Source organism: Dunckerocampus dactyliophorus, chromosome 2 (assembly GCF_027744805.1).
Source record: "Dunckerocampus dactyliophorus isolate RoL2022-P2 chromosome 2, RoL_Ddac_1.1, whole genome shotgun sequence".
Lineage (NCBI taxonomy): Eukaryota > Metazoa > Chordata > Actinopteri > Syngnathiformes > Syngnathidae > Dunckerocampus > Dunckerocampus dactyliophorus.
This window is the reverse complement of record NC_072820.1, coordinates 32,241,059-32,256,007: the sequence shown is the minus strand read 5'-3', so window position 1 is coordinate 32,256,007 and position 14,949 is coordinate 32,241,059. Positions and strand designations below refer to the sequence as shown.

The 14,949-nt window shown below is 41.4% G+C and overlaps 1 protein-coding gene across 4 annotated transcripts in view; it reads right to left on the bottom strand.

The window, feature by feature from the left end:
* Positions 1-4,024: 4,024 nt before the first annotated feature.
* Positions 4,025-14,949, bottom strand: part of vti1a (vesicle transport through interaction with t-SNAREs 1A) — a 193,956-nt gene continuing 183,031 nt past the window's right edge. For all 4 annotated transcript variants that reach the window (XM_054769076.1, XM_054769074.1, XM_054769077.1 and 1 more), the window contains one exon: positions 4,025-7,127. Coding sequence is in view for 2 of the 4 variants with exons in the window: in XM_054769074.1 (XP_054625049.1) it covers positions 7,034-7,127 (94 nt within the window). In the remaining 2 variants the exon portion in view is untranslated. The remainder of the gene's footprint in view (positions 7,128-14,949) is intronic.

Sequence of the window (14,949 nt, the reverse complement as noted above, 5' to 3'; positions counted from 1 at the left end):
TTGTAAGCCCTAATATTCAGCAGTTCTGTGATCTGTGGCTGAATGACAATTTTCAGGGTCAAGGAGGGACTTGGGCGAAGGAATCGAGAAAAGTGGGGTGGCGACATGTTGGGGGAGAAGGATGAAAAAATGAGAAAAGAGAAAAGGAAGAATCTCATGAGTTGCCTTTAAAAATGAATGAGAAAGTGGGTCATGCCATGAAAAAGGTAGGGGGATCAATAAGGACTCCCGGCTCATGGGGGTCCTCCTTATGAGGCCTTGAGATGTGCAAAGACTGAAAAGATGAGCATTATAATGTTTTTTTTCATGTGTGTAAAAATATTTGGTTTACATGGCAATGTCTACAGTTCCAGTCAAAAGTTTGGAGACACTTTATCATTGAATAGCATGAGGAAGTGTCTCCAAACTTTTGACTCGTACTGGATGTTAGTGAAGATAAAAGAAAAACAGTGACAATAGATATTGCTGGTGAATTGCTACGGTACCAATGGTACCATGATATCGGGCGTTAAGCCACCGATAACATCAGCCGCCGATAGTTATCGGCCTGATAGTGGCCGAAAATTTGGTTTACCATTCCACATAGCATTCTTACTCACAGAGTCTTTAAAGAAAGAGCTAAAAAAAAAACCATCACACAGCAACACAGTAGGTAGATAACAACAGACAACACACTACCAACAAATAATGCTGAACAACCAACAACCATGCGAGCTCTAAACGTGTAACTTGGCAGCCATTTACAACAACAGTGCAGCAAAGCACTCTGGGAAACAGGAAGTGCTGTTGTCAAAACCATACATAGGTCAACGTTGCCACCATATTGGATGTGGCAAGGCTGCGCTCTAAGTGAATCCAAATAAATGCACTTACTTTCATAAAGCACCTTTCTACAAACAAAACCAACAAAACAACTTTACTCATTTAAGAGTATTGTTACGTTACAACAATTTTACTCAAGAAAAAGATATGTGATGTTAAACAGATCGATATCGGTTGATATCGGCATATTGGCTATTGGGAAAAAAGCCAATATGGGCCATCCCAAGTTATAACTGATATTTTGAAATACTTAATTATCAGCATACACCTTTTGATGGTGAGTCGATACAGCTCCATAATCGTTAAAACAAGTATTATGATACAGCGTGATACAGCGATATTGTGGCGATCACCGATATGTTGCTATACACTTGGGTGAAAATGTGAACCACAATATCTCAATATTTTGCCATTGATGATAAGTGTGCATAAATCCATGTACTGTGCGATAGTACAGTACAATATTGATGCTGGGGTATCGATACTGCACCATACTTGGTGATATTCTTTAGCCTAGCATTCAGTTCTGTGATTGGCTGCCTGGTCATGAATAGGTCATTGCTACCAAGCATCAAGAAAGGTTGGAGTCCCACTACAGTTTTCTACACAAGAGGTCTTTTCCACACCTGCATGGCCGCTACTCCACGCAAATTCTTCTTGATTCGTCTGTCCATCCCTTGCTCTCCTCCAGGCTGTCACGCTAAGCGATAAGCCCCCTCCAACCCCCACCCTTACCTTCCTACCCCTACCCCCCATATCACGGCACCCGTTCATTAGCGAGCTCTTCAGTAGCCTGTCATGGCGGATGTGCTCCATCAAAGCTGATCGGCTCTCCCGTTTTTGTGGGGAAGATGTCGTGGGTGATCACGCTGCGCTCAGATCTCGGGGGCTACGGGCGGAGCATGAGTGGCAGGCCGCCTTTTGAAGAATGCTCATTCCTCCCAGTTGGAAATTTAGAATCGTGTCTGCTAAGACACCATATGCAAAGTAAATTTGCAAGCATGGGGGGTGGATGAATGGCGTGGATGGAGTCAAGCCTCCTCCCTCTATGAACGTCCACGTGAAAGACACTGGAGGACAATCTGTCTCGGCCTCTTTAAGACCTCACTCTGCAAAAAGACATGGTGTTACCGCGAACAAAGATGGCTGACGTTACAACTGTACTGTCTTTGTAGTGCTGAAGTGTGCACTGGAGTTCAAAGATTGTGGGGAGGTAAGATAACTGGCTCGGCCTCTGTTTCACCTGAGGAAGGACGTTATAAATCATAAATGAAAACGCAAGTAATATGTTTACACGAGTCAAAGATCGTCTATAATAAATACACACTGGTGAGAAGAAGGGTTTGTCCCATTCCTTTTTTTTTTTGCATGTTTGTCACACAAATTTAAATATTAGTCAGTGACAACACACCTGAACACAAAATGCAGTTTTAAATGAAACTTTTTATTATTAAGGGAGAAAAAAAATCCAAACCTACATGGCCCTGTGTGGGAAAGTGATTGCCCCCCCCCCCCCCCCCCCCACCCGTTAAAATATAACTTAACTGTGATTAATTGAGATCTATCAGTGTGTAAAAGGCTATAAAGCCATTTTTAAAGCTTTGGGACGCCAGCGAACCACAATGAGGGCATTATCCACAAATGGCAAAACCACGGAACAGTGGTGAACCTTCCCAGGTGTGGCCAGCCAACCAAAATCACCCCAAGAGCGCAGCAACCACTATTCCAAGAGGTCACAAAAGACCCCACAACAACATCCAAATAACTGCAAGCCTCACTTGCCTCAGTTAAGGTCAGTGTTCATGACTCCACCATAAGAAAGACACTGGGCAAAAACGGCCTGCATGGTAGAGTTCCAAGACAAAAACCGATGCTGAACAAAAAGAACATTAAGCCTCGTCTCAATTTTACCAGAAAGCATCTTGATGATCTCCAAGACCTTTGGGAAAATACCCTGTGGTCTGACAAGACAAAAGTTAAACTTTTTGGAAGGTGTGTGTCCCATTACATCCGGCCTAAAAGTAATGCCGCATTTCAGAAAAAGAACATCATACCAACAGTAAAATATGGTGGTGGTAGTGTGATGGTCTGGGGCTGTTTTGCTGCTTCAGGACCTGGAAGACTTGCTGTGATAAATGGAACTTTGAATTCTGCTGTCTACCAAAACATCTTGAAGGAGAATATCTGGCCATCTGTTCGTGACCTCAAGCTGAAACCAACTTGGGTTCTGCAGCAGGACAATGATCATAAACACACCAGCAAGTCCACCTCTGAATGGATGAAGAAAAACAAAATGAAGACAAAATGAAGTCAAAGTCCTGACCTGAATCCTATTGAGATGCTGTGGCATGACCTTAAAAAGGTGGTTCATGCTGGAAAACTGTCCAATGTGGCTGAATTACAACAATTCTGCAAAGATAGGTGGGCCAGAATTCCTCCACAGCGCTGTAAGAGACTCATTGCAAGTTATCACAAACACTTGATTGCAGTTTGTTTTGTGGATTTTTTTGTCTTCCTTAATAATAAAAAAAAACCATTTAAAAACAGCATTTTGTGTGCAGTTGTGTCATCAATGACTATTATTTCAATTTATTGGATGGTCTTAAACATTTAAGTGTGACAAACATGCAAGAAATCAGAAAGGGGTTTAACACTTTTTCACACCACTGTATGTCAAAGATCCTCTATACGTCTGGAGCACTCTGCTGTTTTTGTAGGAGGATGTACTGCAAAAATAATTTTAGTCAAAGGTCCCCTATATAACAGAAGCTCTCTGCTGTTTTTAAGGACCAACTACAAAAAAAAATGCTAGTCAAAGATCCTATGTAGAATAGAGGAGCGCTCTGATATCTTCTAGGACTTACTCTAAAAAAGTAAGTCAAAGACCTCCTGCTCTTTGTAAGGATGTATGTCAAAGATCCTCAATATAACACACTTGTCAAAGATTTTCTATCTGACAGGAGTGCTGTGCAGTTTTAAGGATCTAGTGGTAAAACATGAGTCAAAGATCTACTGACAAAAACGCTGTGCGTTTTTTGGACATCTGCTCAGACGATCGTCTCTCCCAAGTTTTGAACTGAACTTCGGCCGATCGGATGTCTTTCAGGGGGCTGCCAGTTGGACGTTCCTGCTTTGGGGTTCTTCAAGTAGTCATGATATGTAGTTGTCTGGCATGCAAGTTAGGAGACCATGTATGCGTTGCTTGAGCTTGACATTTCTTTAATGACATGAAACATGATCACACATTGAAGTATTTGAAAACAGGGCAGGATTGTGATTGGTGGAGAAATTTACACACTTGTTCATGATGCATCACAGGCAGCCAGCTCACCTATGGAGGACAACATGCAGCTAGCATGCTGTCACCAGCTAGTTACTTCCTCCCTACAATGGCGGCCATTGTTGTTGAGGAGGAGGGTGTGAGAAAAGAGCTAGAAAGAAAACCATTCTTGCGCGTACAAACGGAGGACGTGGCGCCTCTTCATGGGGAGGGGGGTTTGGTTTCATGTGACGGTGCGATTGTGCAGCGGATTCATTGTAGTCATTCATTGTCGCTTCTCCTTATGTGTGTGTTATTGGTGGAGGGGCACAAAAGAGTGCCGCCCATATATGGTGGTGCTGTATAAGGACCGCCCCCAATTGCCTGGCAACTTGTCGTGGTAAACGTCTGACAAACATCATTCAGGGAGGGCGTCCACAAAATAATTTTTTCTTACTTTTGATGTTGTACAAGAAGGGGGCGGGGCCTACATGATAATTGACGGAGAAAATCTAAGTGAGCGCCACATAGGGGATGGAGGCAGGACTGCAAGTTAAATTAACACACGTCACCATTAAATATTCAACCGCATTTGCTGGGAAGAAGAATAAAATACGCTCATTTGGAAGCCAGAGGCAGGTGGGGGTCCTTAAAGCATAAAAATGTGAGGGTAGGAGGGTGGGGGGTCTAAACAAGCCGTGTTCTCGCTACTTCCTGTCCCGGCTTCCCTCTCGCCACATTCTTAATGAACGTAATAGTCCTGAAAAGACAATAAAAACATCTAAAAACGTGGAGAGCGAGCAGGGGCTTGGGGGGCCCCCCCTTCCTGTCACTGCCACTATACACCCCCACCCCCTCCTCAGGTTGTCGTCGGCGCTCAATTATTTCCTTGTCAAGTGGCTGTGTTTTTAATGAGGCCCTGTGGGACTGACGTCTGTCAGTCAGCCCTGACTTTTTGACACCATTACAACTTCAAATGGAAGCCGCCGCCATTGCCGCCGCCGCCACGCTGCCTTCCACTCGCTAGTTCGTCTGACAGGCTAGGAGGAGGAGGAGGAGGAGGAGGAGGAGGAGGAGGAGGGAGGAAGAGGGATGATCATGGAGGTAGGATGAACACACACACGCATGGTCAAAAACAATCACTGGGGGTCATTATGCTTCCTCCTTCCTGACAGCTCACAGTGGGCCGCCCACACCAAGCTCGGGGGCGCCCTCGACCCTCATCGCCACTATTTTGTTCGCCGTCAATGTCATGTGGCGAAAACACGAAATCCTAAAACGTACGCTCCGATTTGTTTATTTCATGTCCCGACTTTGACGAATGGCTTTCTTTTCCACTTTTCACGCACGCCTGCGTCACATTGGGCCACTTTACAAATAAGAGTACCTCCTACAAAGCCTTTCTAAACAGGTTATACAGCCTTAATTAACAGGTAGAAGTTATAGATATAGAGTCATGAGCCTGTGCACGTTTAATTTCCTGTTTATATCATCTCGTTATTTATGTTATCTTATTTTTAGCTCATGCAGATACGACGTATTGCTGTTTATTGAGGCTTTATAACCTGCTGAACCACACAAACACTTCAGAAACGCTGATTGCACCACAATTGTCCACTTTACAACAAGGCTAGCCCTATAAATGGTTTGTAAACATGAAATACTATATAAAGATTGATGAGTAAAGCAGGTTAGCTACTGATTGTTTTCAACTGTTTATCAAGTCTAATAGGGGGTTTTATAAACCCTTTATTGTACAGTGACAACAAATACACATATTTGTTTGACATTTAAAAAAACTAAACATTTTTATCTTTACAAGCACGCCTGCCTCACAGTCTCACAGTTCGGTGCCAATTTAATAAATTGAAGTTCGGAAGCAGGTTAAAAAGCCTTGAAAATAGCCCTAAGTCTTGATAATGAATACAAATGCTTTCCAAAGAGTTTATGAACCCTTTGTAAGCGTATACTTATTGGGAACGTCCTATAAATGGTTTATAAATAGGTTATAGAGCCTGAACCAACATAGGCTAGAAGTCACAGATCGATGACGAATGCTAGTTAGCTAATGCTAGCCAAGAGCATTGTTGTTTCTAATTTATATCTATCACAAGTGGAACCAATTATAACAACTCAAAACTTTATAACATTTGTCTTTTCAGGTTAGGTGCCACTTCATAAACTAGCGTAGCCCAATAAACAGCTACAGAACCACAATTAACAGCGATGAGTCGCAATAAAATGCTGCTAAATGCTAGCAGGCTGCTGCTGTTTGTTGATGATTAACAAAGAATTTCTAAACAGTTATAAACCCTTTATAAGTGTACCCTTGTTGTAAATTGGCATTATTAAAAAAAAAAACACAAGCACACTTGGTCCTGATGATGAAATCAAAGAAAAGATTCCATAAAAAATACAGTTTGAGCACAAGACGACTTATTTATAAATACATACGACTAGCATTATTATACATCATGTCAGTGTTAGCTGAGGGTTTACGTCAACTTCTTGTAAAAGAACGAGATTTAGTGTGAGGAGCATGTCTTATTACTGCTCAGGAGAGAAGATCCCAAACCGGGGTGGTCCAGCCTCTCCTCTTCCTGGTGCACTATAGAAACCTCCCAGGAGGAGGCTGAAGAATCATGCTGAGATCAACAAATCTATTTGCGTCCCTGGAGATGGAAGCCAGAGCGTGACAGAGGAGAAAAAACAACAAAAAGAAGGCAGAAAGTTAGAAAAAAAAGAGGGAGGGAGTGAGGGGGGAGGTGATGGGTACAGGAGAGGAAAACAAAATCTCCTTGTCAGGCTTTGGAAAACCTTGATTCATGGGCACCATTTGTCCTAATTACAGCCAAACACTTTTGTCGCTATTAATCACGTGTGTGTGCATGTGCGTGTGTGTGTGGGCGTGCGTGCGTGTGTGTGTGTGTTGGTGTGTGTGGACGTGGAAAATCAGTGGCCTCGCAGATTGAAATAGATAGCCAGGATGATGGTGAGGAGGATGAAGGCTCCCAGGACAAAGACCAGGACACGATTCTGGATGATCCTGCACAAACACAAAAAACAAACGAGAGTGAGATGTCATGTCGTGTGTCCGCAAAGATACGTAAAACAGGTGAAGGCAAGGGTGGGCAAACAATGGTGAAGGGGCCGTATATGTTCATGCTGATTTTATTGTTTTCTTCCATTCTTATGTGTGTTTTACTTTTTATCTCTGTTTCGTTACTGAGCCCTGTAGTTGTTTTACTTCTTTTTTATGCATGTCCTCCTTTTCTTTTTACGCCTGTTCTGGATGTTGAGGGACCGTCTTAGCTGACACGTCTCTTCAACATGGTGTGGAAGTTGGGAACAGTACCTCTGGATTGGCAGGCTGGGGTGGTGGTCACCCTTTTTTAAGGAGGGTGTGTTCCAACTATAGGGGGGTCACACTCCTCAGCCTCCCTGGGAAAGTCTATTCCAGGGTGCTGGAGAGAAGGGGACGACCGTTAGTCGAACCTCGGCTACAGGAGGTGCAATGTGGTTTTGATCCTGGTCGCGGAACACTGGACCAGCTCTACACCCTTGCAAGGGTACTGGAGGGTAATGGGAGTTTGTGTAACTGGTCTACATGTGCTTTGGACTTGGAAAAGGCATTGACTGTGTCCCTTGTGGTGTCCTGTGGGGGGATGGTCCGGGAGTACGGGATTGGTGGCGCGCTACTACGTGCCATTCGGTCCTTGTACAATCGGAGCAGGAGCCTGGTTCGCATTGCTAGCAGTAAGTCAAGCCTGTTTCCAGTGAACGTTGACCTCCGCCAAGGCTGCCCTTTGTCACCGATTCTGTTCATAAGGTGCAGCCAAGGTGTAGAGGGAGTCCAGTTCGGGGGCCTTATTATAATAATAATAATAATAATAATAATAATAATAATAATAATAATAATTATCATGGATTTCATTGTGTCATATTTTTTGGACATTTAGGACCTCTTCCTTCTCATGAAAAAAAAGCTTCCACACCCCCTGACACCATGTGATTTTTCCCCAGCCAATCAGTGATGTGAGTCATGATAATGCCAGTTCAAGTCATAATAAGTTAAAAAAAGCAATACATAATAACAATAATAATAATAATAATTAATAATTGTGTAAAAAAAGTAAAAAAAAAAAACACAAAAAATACTTATAATATAATATAATACAAATAATCAAGGGTGCAATGCTAATAATACGGTTCGTAAAAGCTATAAAAATAACCAAAAAAATAAAAATGTGCTTAAAATATTGAAAATAAAAATATTAATTATATTCATGTGTTAAAATATTTCTAATAATTAATAAATTAACTTTTACAACCGTCTGGAAAAAAAGTCATTACACTTGTGTAGCACTTTCCTATCATGTGCAATTTTTACAAATGTATATGTATCGTATTATCCCCATTAATACACTGCATGTATCCACACTCCCTTTATTTCCCCCGTATAGAAAAATGGAGTGCCAGCTCACCTTCCTTTGGGCATTTGGATAAATAATCCCAGTAAATAATGCATGTCAATTAAAGGGGGAGTGGGGAGAGCGTTACTAAACATGCTCTAATCAGCGCTTCTGTGGCTTCTCCTCCCTCGTCTCCAAAACATCAGGAGGAGGAGCCCCCCCACCCCCCTTTTGGCTTGTTTATGCATTTTATCATGGATAAGTTGTGTACTTGTGCTCATTAACGAGGTGTCGGCCAATGAAAAGACATGACGCTGCTGTGCAAATGGAATGGAAATGATGAGTGGACAAGAGAGGGGGGCGGGGCTAAATGTCTTTGCAGCGCTTATGTTTTTGGCTCATACAGGGTGAGCGAGCACCCCGCTGGTGATAAATGAGCACAGCCCGGGGGCTATTCATCTCCTGCTTAGAGACGTGGACAGTGCCCCCTTGGCCTCTCCTCCACATGTCAGCAAATGTGATAATTCTCTCATTTGTCACCAGCAGCCAAGGGTTCCAGTACTTTTGGACACACAGCGCAGCTTCAGCACTCTGCCTGTCTTTTTGGCCCTGCTCAACTTCACTGAGGTCACCAAATATTTTTATAGTCAATTCCATCATTAATTTGCTGTTTTTATGACCTCCACTAAACTACTCAGCTGTTTTCTTTTCCACTTTTTTGTGTGCAAATAAACTTTTGGAGCCTCCGGTCTGCTGTGCACTTATGTGTCATACTGTGTTTGTCAATGTGCACAGCAGCCATTATTTGGGAGCTTTACCGCAAAATTTCCGTATCACAGCCGTAATTCCTGTAAAGCAACACGTTATTCTCCATGACAAGTTAGGACTAACCCTTTTCTTCATTTTACGTATTAATATTAGTTTGGGTTAACTTCTTGTTACACAAGCAAAACAATTCAGATGATTAAACAGTGATGTGTCAAGCACTTTTGCGACACAACTAATTAACATTTTTTGTTGTTGTTTGTACATATTAATATCAACAGTGGTTTACTTATTTTTACACTTGCATGAGCATTAAGAGCATTAAAAATGAGACATGTCCAGCACATCTGCGACGCAGCTCATTATGCTTTGTCATTAAAGTTAAGACGCTGACAGTTATTGTTAACTAATATTAGCTGTGGTCAGCTTCTTTTTACACTTGCATGACAATTAAGCATGTTCAAAAATTAGATGCGTCAGGCACATTTGTGACGCAACTAGCTATGTTGTTAAAGTTAAAAGACCGACTGTGTTATTATTATTATTAAGTAAGATGAGCAGTGGTTAGCTTCTTATTACATTTGTGTGACAATTCAGAAAATAAAAAAATAAAAATGATAATTAAGAGTCTGGAAAACTTCTTACACTTGCATCATAATTAAAGAGTATGAAAAAAAATTGTCATTTGTTAAAGACTTTTGGTTTGTATGCATTAAAATGGAAAGTGATTAACTTCTTTTTACACTTATAAGACATGTATGAGTGTGGAAAACTTATTTTTATACTTGAATGACAAGAGTATTAAAAACTTTTGTTTACACTTACGTCATAATTAAAGAATATTTTTTAAAAATCACCGTTTGGTAAATTAAATTGAAATACTTTTTGTTTGTATATATTAATATAATCAGTGGTTAACTTCTTTTTACACTTATATGACAATTAAGAGTCTGGAAAACGTGTTTTCAAATTTGTATCGTAATTAAAAAATATGGGAAAAAATGATTTGTCATTAATAAAGTCAAAGACTTTTTGTTTGCACATATTCATATAATCAGTGGCTAACTTCTTTTTACACTTGTGTGTCAGCTTGTGGCACTATGCCCGGGGTCTCCAAACCATTACAGAGGGCAGCATACTAAAAACACATATCATTATAATTATTTCTTATTTTTTTAACAGACTAAGAAAAATAGCTGTGTTATAGGTGAAAAAAGTGCATTGTTATCACTTTTATTAACATAACATTTCAACTTTTTCTTGTGCTTTTTTGCTAATTTTTTCAAATTTTTTGCTATTTTGAAAAAGTGCCGCTGGCCAATAAAAAACAAGCTACAGGCCGCAGTTTGCACAGACAGCCCTGCACAGTACAGTCAAAACGCCTCCTGGTTTGTGTCCAGCAGCTGAGAGGAGCAAAAGGTCACAGCGGTTCAGCATAACCGTCGCCCATCTCTATGCTAATAAGCGCAGTCATTCAAGTTGAACTACAAGATCTCGTGACGTTCTCCAGACTCCGTGCGTGACCTTTAACCACCAGGACCTCACATAATTCATTTTCTCCACGCCTGCGACACACACACACTTTCACTGCAAAATCACGGTCACACTCATCCATGTTTTTGTTGAAAAGAAAGAAAACAACCATGAAAAAAAACAAAGTGTCTTCAGCATGTATGGTAAAATCCAAACCTACATGGCCCTGAGTAAAAAAGTGATTTCCCCCTGTTAAAACATAACTTAACCGAGATTAATTGAGATCTGTCAGTCTGGAAAAGGTTATAAAGCCTTTTCTAAAGCTTTGGGACTCCAGCGAACCACAGTGAGAGCCATTATCCACAAATGGCAAAAACACAGAACAGCGGTGAACCTTCCCAGGAGTGGACAGCCAACCAAAATTACCCCAAGAGCGAAGCAGTGACTCATCCAAGAGGTCACAAAAGACCCCACAACAACATCCAAAGAACTGCAGGCCTCACTTGCCTCAGTAAAGGTCAGTGTTCATGACTCCACCATAAGAAAGACACTGGGCAAAAAACAGCCTGCATGGCAGAGTTCCAAGACCTGGGTCCTGCAGCAGGACAATGATCCAAAACACACCAGCAAGTCCACCTCTGAATGGATGAAGAAAAACAAAATGAAGACTTTGGAGTGGCCTAGTCAAAGTCCTGACCTGAATCCTATTGAGATGCTGTGACATGACCTTAAAAAGGCACTTCATGCTGGAAAACCTTCCAATGTGGCTGAATTACAACAATTCTGCAAAGATGAGTGGACCAAAATTCCTCCCCAGCACTGTAAGAGACTCATTGCAAGTTATCACAAACACTTGATTGCAGTTGTTGCTGCTAAGGGTGGCCCAACCAGTTATTAGGTTTAGGGGGCATCCACACAGGGTCATGTAGGTTTGGTAGGTTTTTCCTCCCTTAATAATAAAAAGTTTCATTTAAAAACTGCATTTTGTGTTGAGTTGTGTTGTCATTGACTAATATTTACATTTGTTTGATGATCTGAAATATTTAAGTGTGACAAACATGCAAAAGATTAAGAAATCAAGAAGGGGGCAAACACTTTTTCACACCGCTGTATATATATATATATATATATATATATAGAGGGAAGTTGAAGTGTGAAGAACATGCTATTCGTCTGCCGTGTGGTTGATCCTGTCCTGACACGTGGCGAGACGGAACACAGGTTATCAAACCGCATCCGTCCTGCAGCCTTGACACTTGGCATCAAGAGGGTGACTGAGGTGTGTTAGGGAGGAAGAGGAGGGAGGAACCACTTTAATAAGGAAGGATGGCTCCATAACATTAGGAACAGTTTTACACTATAATACATTTATTATTGTGGTTGGAGGTTACATGTTTGGTACATGCAGGTTTTTCCACCAATCAGCAAACATCTTACTGGATGGAGTTAAAGCTAAAAGACTCGTAATATTTGCAATGATTAGCTTCTTTTTGTACCTTTTGAGTGTTTTGTTTTTTAGCAGCAGTGAGCTTCTTTTTAAACTTGTATGACAATTTAGAATGTTCAAAAATGCCAAAATTGAAAAGACTTGTGGGTTTTATTGCTATTATAAAGTAATAGCAACAGTAGCTTTTTTTTACACTAATATGTCATGTAAGAGTATTAAAAATGGCATACGTCATACAAGACTGAGTGTACACCTAGCGTTAACTTTTCCAAACTGAAAAACAAAAACACAGCAGCAGTGGCAGCAGCTCCAATATGTAGCGTCACCTTTTGGTAGTGGCCTGAGGCATTGTGAGTGTGGCGCTGACGCTCTGCGAACGAACGTGTGATGAAACTAGTCACTATGCAGCTAGTTGCTAGCCGGTGTGGTGTGGCAAGGTGTGCTACGTCAGTAACGTAGTTCTTCAGCGTAACAATGTTAATAACAATGTCGCTGTAACCTGGTAAAGATGCAGGTCACATGATGCAAATGGAGCATTGTTGTTTTTTTTTCAAAAGGCTTGATAGGCAGAATAGGTACGTCCCATTACGTGCATTCATTACGGGCTCAATACATTGCCATTTGCATGCGTGTCTGTTTTCCTCATCACAGGCAGGAAGAGAGTTCATTCTGTGCATTGCTTTGAGCACCTTGGAGCGTTTGTTCTACAGAACAACGCCATGAAGGGAGTGAGCCCTTTTGTCAGTAATACAGTCTATTTGTCTCTGTGGGTGGAGGCGGGGCCTGTAGCATACACACTGTGTAAAAGTGTAAAAGAGTGTTAAAATCTTGTCTCGTCTCGTAGAACCAATCTTGTGTATCGTCTCGTCTTGTGAACTGAGTGTCTCGTGACACCCCTATTGAAGACTGTATGCTTTATTGTTTGTACTTGTGAAAATTAGCAGTGGTTAACTTATTTTTACACTTGTATTTCAAGCGAGAGTAATAAAGCTGTGTCACTTTAATGTGTCCACAATAAAGGTGTCACGAGACGAGACACGACATTGGGTTTACGAGGATGAGACGAGACTTACAGATGAACTTTTAAGACTTTTAAGAAAAGTGCAATGAAAAAAATGTGACAATATGTTTACTACATTACACTCTTCTGCACTGCGTGTGTATACTACCAGCCCCTCCTCCACCCACAGACACAAGAAGACGTATGACTGACAAAAGGGCTCACTCCGTTCATGCCGTTGATCTGTGGAACTAATGCACCCTGGTGCTGAAACCAATGCACGGAGTGAACGTCTTCCTGCCTGTTGCACGTATGCACATGGCAATATATTGAGGCCAGCAAATTATTGAGTTCATTTTCTTTTATTGTGCGATCAATTAATTAATTTATTATCGTCACAGAGATATCTTGCAACGTTTTAATCTCGCAAGATCTTGTGAAACCCCTCGTCCACAACATTAGGAACACAGACTCCAATATGTTTATTATTGTGGTGGTCATTTACAGGTTTGCTTGTGTTTCCCCAAGCACCCAATCAGCAAACACCTTACGGGATGGCGGGATGAGCGTGACTGGACGGTACGGTGACGATAGAGAGAGCTGAAGGAGAGGCTCCTCAGAGACAAGATGAAAATAATGAGGACTTCTCCGTCAGGGAAGATTTACAAAATTGTAGCAGTGTTATTAAAATTTAAAATGTCCTATTTTCCCTCCTTTTTCTCCCTTTAGCCTCTACTGCTCTTTTTCTGTCTCTTCTATATTCTTTTTTTTTTTTAACCTCATCTTCCCGCGGCACAGCCTTATTAGCTCTAATGAGAGGCAGAATACACCTCTGTGTGTGTGTGTGTGTGTGTGTGTGTGTGTGTGTGTGTGTGTTGGGGTCCCAGAGCCCCCCCAATGCTCTCATAAGAACTGGATCTTTATACTACAACCTGGACATAAGCATTGGGACACATTCCAACGACAAATAGGGATTAGCTTCTTTTTACACTATAGCAATTAAGAATGTAACATAAGACAGTTTTACTGCTTTTCCATATCCTTATTATCTGTTCTTAGCTTCTTTGTAACCTTGAATAGTTATTAAGAGTTGAAAATGAATGGACCTCAAACATTTCCCTGGGCAACTCCACTCCACTATACTGCTGCTTTGGATGGACGTTGGAGCGCTCTTGTGCAAAAATAATGTAAGTGGCAGACATATATACTGTATATATAAACGCGATATGTGGACAAAAGTATTGGTATAGCGGCAGGACGTAAAGATGACAAAAATGTGTAGTACCCCCTACATTTGAAGATAAAACAGCTTCCGATCGTCTGGGAAGACTTCAGAGTGCCTCAGAGGGAAATCTTTTGCCATTTTTGAGGTTAGAGACATTGCTGCATTGCAATGTGACTTTTTACTTTGACAAAATAAGTGGACCTCACACATTTCCCAGAGGAACTACTCTCAAAATTGCATCTTCCGGATACTTCATTCGGACGGCCGTGGGAGTGCTGTGTACTTTATCCAAACAATATATGGACAAACGTATTCATTTGCAGATATAAGAGTTTCCTCTCTTCTGGAAAGAGCTTCTACAAGAGTTTCTACATCTTACTGACTGCTGCATGTGCAAAAACAATGTACCAGACATTTTTCCACACCAAACTCATCCTTTGTGCACTGGGATCACAAAAATCGTCCCCAAACTTGTCGATGACGCTGGAAGCATGCAATTATCCAAAATGTCTTGCTCCTATGAAGTGTTAGGAACTCCAATGTCTG